Source organism: Anolis carolinensis, unplaced genomic scaffold, assembly GCF_035594765.1.
Source record: "Anolis carolinensis isolate JA03-04 unplaced genomic scaffold, rAnoCar3.1.pri scaffold_7, whole genome shotgun sequence".
NCBI classification, from domain to species: Eukaryota; Metazoa; Chordata; class Lepidosauria; order Squamata; family Dactyloidae; genus Anolis; species Anolis carolinensis.
The window spans coordinates 32,893,150-32,900,885 of record NW_026943818.1 but is presented as its reverse complement, the minus strand read 5'-3'; the positions used below and the strand labels follow the sequence as shown (position 1 = coordinate 32,900,885).

Here is a 7,736-nt window from a genome sequence, read left to right as displayed (position 1 = left end):
GTAATAATAATAGAATAAGTGAGACTCTACTATAATAATAAAATAGGGTTGTTGTATGTCTTTCGGGCTGTGTGGCCATGTTCCAGAAGCATTCTCTCCTGATAAATAGCTAAAACATAATAATAATATTTTGAAAATATAACAATAAAAATAGTAATAATATTTAAAATATAAGAATTTAAAATATATAATAATAATAATAGTAATAATAATAATAGTATAAGTGAGACTCTACTGTAATAATAAAATAGCTAAAACATAATAATAATATTTTGAAAATATAACAATACAAATAGTAATATTTAAAATATAAGAATTTAAAATATATAATAACAATAATAGTAATAATAATAATAATAGAATAAGTGAGACTCTACTGTAATAATAAAATACCTAAAACATAATAATAATACTTTGAAAATATAACAATACAAATAGTAATATTTAAAATATAAGAATTTAAAATATATAATAACAATAATAGTAATAATAATAATAGAATAAGTGAGACTCTACTGTAATAATAAAATACCTAAAACATAATAATAATACTTTGAAAATATAACAATAAAAAGAGTAATAATATTTAAAATATAATAATTTAAAATATATAATAACAATAATAGTAATAATAATAATAGAATAAGTGAGACTCTACTGTAATAATAAAATACAACAATAAAAATAACAACAAAAATATAACAATAAAAATAGTAATATTTAAAATATAATAATTTAAAATATATAATAACAATAATAGTAATAATAATAATAGAATAAGTGAGACTCTACTGTAATAATAAAATACAACAATAAAAATAACAACAAAAATATAACAATAAAAATAGTAATAATATTTAAAATATAATAATTTAAAATATATAATAACAATAATAGTAATAATAATAATAATAGAATAAGTGAGACTCTACTGTAATAATAAAATACCTGAAGGGAAGGCCCAAGTCGGCCCAGGCCTGGCCTAAAGCCACAGCTGGCCAAGATATGCAATTAAAAGCGGAGAATATTATCAAACAAAGCTTAAGCTAAAGGTTTGGAACCTTCCCCGGGCCCTCTGGGCGCCACACGCTGTGCTTACCCCGCTTTAGTCCCACTTTGGTCCCGCCTCGGCCTCTCTGAACGTTTACCTCAGGAATCCACTTCCGGTCTACGACGTCCCAGGCGGGTGCTCGCGCGCCGGAAGTGACGCCGGGAGAGGCCTGGACCGGAAGTGAGCCTATTTGGGAGTGAGAGAGAGCGAGGAAAGGGCGGCGCCGGCGGCGGCCATGCGGTTCAACGAGCGGGAGCTGCTCTCGCTCTCCCGGCAGCCGGCGGAGAAAGCCGCCGAGGTGCTCATGCGGGCGCCCAAGAAGGGAAGCCGTGAGTGAGGAGAAAAAAAAGACGCCTATGAGGGGGGGGGGGGGGGAGCGGTGACGCACGACGCATTGGGAAGGCGCCCCGTGACGTCACGACGCAGGCCACACCTTGGCCTCTTAAAGGGATAGCACCTCTATTCAGGACTAGAAACTTGAGTGGCTTTTAAAGGCTCAGAAATATCTCGGATTTCATGTAGGATTGGGGAATTTTTACATATTCATGTTTACATATTTATATAGACTGGCCTGGATTTATTTTAGCATTTTTATTTTTATTATATTTATATATTAACATGGTTGTTGTGTGTCTTTCGGGCTGTGTGGCCATGTTCCAGAAGCATTCTCTCCTGACGTTTCGCCCACATCTATGGCAGGCATCCTCAGAGGTTGTGAGGTATGGAGAAAACTAAGCAAAGAGGTAAATATATATCTGTGGAAAGTCTAGGGTGAGAGAGGTCAGTATGAATGTTGTGTAGTTAATCACTTTAATTAGCAAAATCTGGCTACCAGTATTAAAAAAACTCAAGAATCAGAACAGTAAATAAAAAGCAATACTCTAAAAACAGAGGATTTCCAGACATGAATCAACCTAGGGCAGTTAACGACTCTAAACAAAGGATGCCCCAGAGGCAGGAAGAAGACAGCAGATAAGCTTTTCAATGCTAATTAAAGTGATTAACTACACACATTCACAGTGACCTCTCTCACCCTAGACTTTCCACAGATATATATTAACCTCTTTGCTTAGTTTTCTCCATACCTCACAACCTCTGAGGATGCCTGCCATAGATGTGGGCGAAACGTCAGGAGAGAATGCTTCTGGAACATGGCCACACAGCCCGAAAGACACACAACCCTGTGATCCTGGCCATGAAAGCCTTCGACAACACATTATATATTAACATGTTTACATTTACATACAGTAGAGTCTCACTTATCCAACACTCGCTTATCCAACGTTCTGGATTATACAACGCATTTTTGTAGTCAATGTTTTCAATATATTGTGATATTTTGGTGCTAAATTCGTAAATACAGTAATTACCATATAGCATTACTGTGTATTGAACTACTTTTTCTGTCAAATTTGTTGTATAACATGATGTTTTGGTGCTTAATTTGTAAAATCATAACGTAATTTGATGTTTAATAGGCTTTTCCTTAATCTCTCCTTATTATCCAACATATTCGCTTATCCAACGTTCTGCTGGCCCGTTTATGTTGGATAAGTGAGACTCTACTGTATTTACATTGACTGGCCTGGATTTAATTTATTTTAGCATTTTTATTAATATTAATAGTACAGTAGAGTCTCACTTATCCAACATAAACGGGCCGGCAGAATGTTGGATAAGCGAATATGTTGGATAATAAGGAGGCATTAAGGAAAAGCCTATTAAACATCAAATTAGGTTATCATTTTACAAATTAAGCACCAAAACATCATGTTAGACAACAAATTTGGCAGAAAAAGTAGTTCAATACGCAGTAATGCTATGTAGTAATTACTGTATTTATGAATTTAGCACCAAAATATCACGATATATTGAAAACATTGACTACAAAAATGCATTGGTTAATCTAGAATGTTGGATAAGCGAGTGCTGGATAAGTGAGACTCTACTGTATTAATTAACATGCTTACATTTACATATTTACATTGACTGGCCTGGGTTTATTTTAGGATTTTGATTTACATTTTTATTTTATTTTTATATTTACATATTTACATTGACTGGCCTGGATTTATTTTATTTTAGCATTTTTTTAAATATTATTAATTAATTGCCATGTTTACATTTACATATTTACATTGACTGGCCTGGATTTAATTTATCTTAACATTTTTATTTATAATTTTATTATTAATTAACATGTTTACATTTACGTATTTACATTGACTGGCCTGGATTTATTTTATTTTAGCATTTTTATTAATATTATTTATTTATATGTTTACATTTACATATTTACATTGACTGGCCTGGATTTATTTTATTTTAGCATTTTTATTAATATTAATTAATTAATTAACATGTTTACATGTGCATTTTTACATTGATTGGCCTGGATTTATTTTATTTTAGCGTTTTTATTAATATCAATATCATTAATTAATTAACATGTTTACATTTATGTATTTACATTGACTGGCCTGGATTTATTTCATTTTAGCATTTTTATTATTTATTTATATGTTTACATTTACATATTTACATTGACTGGCCTAAATTTATTTTATTTTAGCATTTTTATTTTTATTATTTTTTATTTCCATGTTTACATTTACATATTTACATTGACTGGCCTGGATTTATTTTATTTTAGCATTTTTATTTATATTTTTATTATTTGTTTACTACATTTATATCCCGCCCTTCTCACCCCGAAGGGGATGCAGAGCCGCTTACAAATAATATGTACATATACTGTAATATATTGTATTATCAGCATAGCACAATATTAGCATTATATATTACTATATTGTACTAGACCGCTAGACTGTAATATTATTAGTAATATTACATGTAAACTATAATAAATATTATATTGTATTATTAGTATTATATTCTATTACTTTATAATATTATTATCAATATTATATGTATATGCAATATATTATATTATTATATATAATTGTATATTGTCTTAGCCTGCCACTTTTGGACTCTTGCTTGCTGAGGGGTTCAATTTGGGTATGCCTCTCTCTTTTGCAGCCCTGAAGAAGCGCCTGGTGAAATTGGTGGTCAATTTTCTCTTTTATTTCCGGACGGACGAAGCCGAGGTAAAATAATAATAATATAATAGTAGTAGTAATAATAGTTAATGACGATCCTTACGCCTTTTGAATTGCTTTATGTTGTATCTATTTTGCTTTAATTGTGTGGTGTAACCCATTTTTGGGAGAGGCGGATAATAAATAGCAATAATAATAATAATAATAATAATAATAATAATAATAATAATAATAGAAATAATAGTAATAATAATAAATCTCTCTTCCGCAGCCTATTGGTGCTTTGCTGTTGGAACACTGTCGCATCAACCAAGAGGAAGACACCGTCTTTTCCATCAGTGAGTCCTGTCCCAAAGGAAATTGTAGTTTTGAAGGGATTTCCAAGGCGGTAGAATAATCTCTTGGTTGCCTTATTATAGGTTTCTTAGAGGAGCCGGCGAGAAAATACTACTTCGAGTGCGACTCTGAGGAGCAATGCCAGGAATGGATCGAGGTGCTGCGAAGGGCCAGGTGAGAAATGGCGTTTCCTTGATACCTTCTATATTGTAGTTTCCCAAATATCTCAATTTTTCAATATTATGGTCTTCCAAATATCTCAATTATTCAGTCCTATGGTCTCCTAAATATCTCAATTATTCAGTCCCAAATATCTCAATTATTCAGTCTATGTTCTTCCAAATATCTCAATTATTCAGTCCTATGGTCTTCCAAATATCTTAATTATTCAGTCCCAAATATCTCAATTATTCAGTCTTAAATATCTCAATTATTCAGTCCTATGGTCTCCCAAATATCTCAGTTATTAAGTCCCAAATATCTCAATTATTCAGTCCCAAATATCTCAATTATTCAGTCCCAAATATCTCAATTATTCAGTCCCAAATATCTCAATTATTCAGTCTATGATCTTCCAAATATCTCAATTATTCAGTCCTATGGTCTTCCAAATATCTTAATTATTCAGTCCCAAATATCTCAATTATTCAGTCCTATGGTCTTCCAAATATCTCAATTATTCAGTCCCAAATATCTCAATTATTCAGTCCCAAATATCTCAATTATTCAGTCCTATGGTCTCCCAAATATCTCAGTTATTAAGTCCCAAATATCTCAATTATTCAGTCCCAAATATCTCAATTATTCAGTCCCAAATATCTCAATTATTCAGTCCAAAATATCTCAATTATTCAGTCGTATGGACTCCCAGATATCTCAATTATTAAGTCCCAAATATCTCAATTATTCAGTCCCAAATATCTCAATTATTCAGTCCAAAATATCTCAATTATTCAGTCGTATGGACTCCCAGATATCTCAATTATTAAGTCCCAAATATCTCAATTATTCAGTCCCAAATATCTCAATTATTCAGTCCTATGGTCTCCCAAATATCTCAATTATTCAGTCCCAAATATCTCAATTATTCAGTCCTATGGTCTCCCAAATATCTCAATTATTCAGTCCCAAATATCTCAATTATTCAGTCCCAAATATCTCAATTATTCAGTCCCAAATATCTCAATTATTCAGTCGTATGGACTCCTAGATATCTCAATTATTAAGTCCCAAATATCTCAATTATTCAGTCCAAAATATCTCAATTATTCAGTCGTATGGACTCCCAGATATCTCAATTATTAAGTCCCAAATATCTCCATTATTCAGTCCCAAATATCTCAATTATTCAGTCCCAAATATCTCAATTATTCAGTCCTATGGTCTCCCAAATATCTCAATTATTCAGTCCTATGGACTCCCAAATATCTCAATTATTCAGTCTCAAATATCTCAATTATTCAGTCGTATTGTCCTCCAAATATTTCAATTATTAAGTCCCAAATATCTCAATTATTCAGTCATATGGACTCCCAAATATCTTAATTATTCAGTCCTATGGTCTTCCAAATATCTCAATTATTCAGCCCCAAATATCTCAATTATTCAGTCTTACGGTCTCCCAAATATCTCAATTGTTCACTCCCAAATATCTCAATTATTCAGTCCTATGGACTCCCAAATATCTCAATTATTCAGTCCTATGGTCTCCCAAATATCTCAATTATTCAGTCTCAAATATCTCAATTATTCAGTCGTATTGTCCTCCAAATATTTCAATTATTAAGTCCCAAATATCTCAATTATTCAGTCCTATGGACTCCCAAATATCTCAATTATTCAGTCCTATGGTCTCCCAAATATCTCAATTATTCAGTCTCAAATATCTCAATTATTCAGTCGTATTGTCCTCCAAATATTTCAATTATTAAGTCCCAAATATCTCAATTATTCAGTCCTATGGACTCCCAAATATCTCAATTATTCAGTCCTATGGTCTTCCAAATATCTCAATTATTCAGCCCCAAATATCTCAATTATTCAGTCTTACGGTCTCCCAAATATCTCAATTGTTCACTCCCAAATATCTCAATTATTCAGTCCTATGGACTCCCAAATATCTTAATTATTCAGTCCTATGGTCTTCCAAATATCTCAATTATTCAGCCCCAAATATCTCAATTATTCAGTCTTACGGTATCCCAAATATCTCAATTGTTCACTCCCAAATATCTCAATTATTCAGTCTTCTGGGCACCCAAATATCTCAATTCTTCAATATTATGAACTCCTGGACCCTCTGTATTTTTTATTTTTTCAATTCCATCCTTTTGTTTTGTTTCCGCTCCAGTTATGAGTTCATGAGGAGCAGCTTGATCTTCTATCGCAACGAGATCCAGAAGATGACCGGAAAGGTGAGAGACTGACAAAGGGGTTATGGGCCCACCCTTCGAGGAGCCCAACCCCGTCGCATCCTAGCGTTAGAGGTCATCCAACAGTCCCAAACCCCCTCCTGCCTGGCAGGAAGACACTATTAAAGCCCTCCAAACAGATGGCCAGTCATCTCCGACCATTAGGAAGCCCCTTGCTCATGTTTCGGTGGAATCGAAGCAGCGAGAAATGGACTGTATATCTTTATTATTGTTTTGTTTGCCTCCAGGATCCCTTGGAGCAGTACGGCATTTCGGAGGAAGCCCGTTTCCAGTTGGGAGCAAGGAAAGTGTGATCGTAAACATGCAGCACTCCGACTCCCATCATCCACATCGACCGATGGGACTCTTCGCAGGGAGATCTCATCCCGCTCTTCCTTTATTGGCAGCTTGAATGTACCTCCAAAACTTGCTGTGAAAACACGTTAACGTCGGGGCATTTTGAACTCTTAGAACTTCAAGCTCATCCTGGGCTTGTTTCTGTTGTGACGTCTGCCCTTTTCCCCACTGAGTAGCACCTGTTTTTATTCTATACGTGCAATGAAAAGATCGCTTTCTCGGTTAAATATTTCCGTATTCTTTTTGTACACTAATGTCCTTGTTCTCCTCACTAAATAAAATGTCTTGCCTTGTTTAAGCCTTTGGTGCAGTGACTGTGATGTGGATCCTAGAGCTGGACTAGATGGCCTTTGGGGGTGCCTTCTGACTCTTCGAGGCCAGTGAAATAATAATAATAATAATAATAATAATGTTATAGAATTGCTGTCTGTTGTAAGGCCAGTGAAATAATAATAATAATAATATAGAATTGCTGCCTGTTGTAAAGCCAGTGAAATAATAATAATAATAATAATAATA

The 7,736-nt window shown here is 33.4% G+C and overlaps 2 protein-coding genes across 2 annotated transcripts in view; one reads left to right on the top strand and one right to left on the bottom strand.

The window, feature by feature from the left end:
• sf3a2 (splicing factor 3a subunit 2) overlaps positions 1-1,237 on the bottom strand; it is an 18,187-nt gene extending 16,950 nt beyond the window's left edge. Inside the window, exon 1 of the mRNA XM_062960101.1 lies at positions 1,100-1,237. The gene's annotated coding sequence lies outside the window, so the exon portion shown is untranslated. The remainder of the gene's footprint in view (positions 1-1,099) is intronic.
• A 10-nt stretch (positions 1,238-1,247) lies between these two features.
• plekhj1 (pleckstrin homology domain containing J1) lies at positions 1,248-7,515 on the top strand. Its single transcript, XM_062960102.1, has 6 exons — positions 1,248-1,380; positions 4,094-4,161; positions 4,385-4,451; positions 4,533-4,623; positions 6,800-6,863; positions 7,109-7,515. The coding sequence occupies exons 1-6, from the start codon at positions 1,287-1,289 to the stop codon at positions 7,172-7,174; spliced, it is 450 nt and encodes a 149-aa protein (XP_062816172.1). The 5' UTR covers positions 1,248-1,286; the 3' UTR covers positions 7,175-7,515.
• Positions 7,516-7,736: the final 221 nt, after the last annotated feature.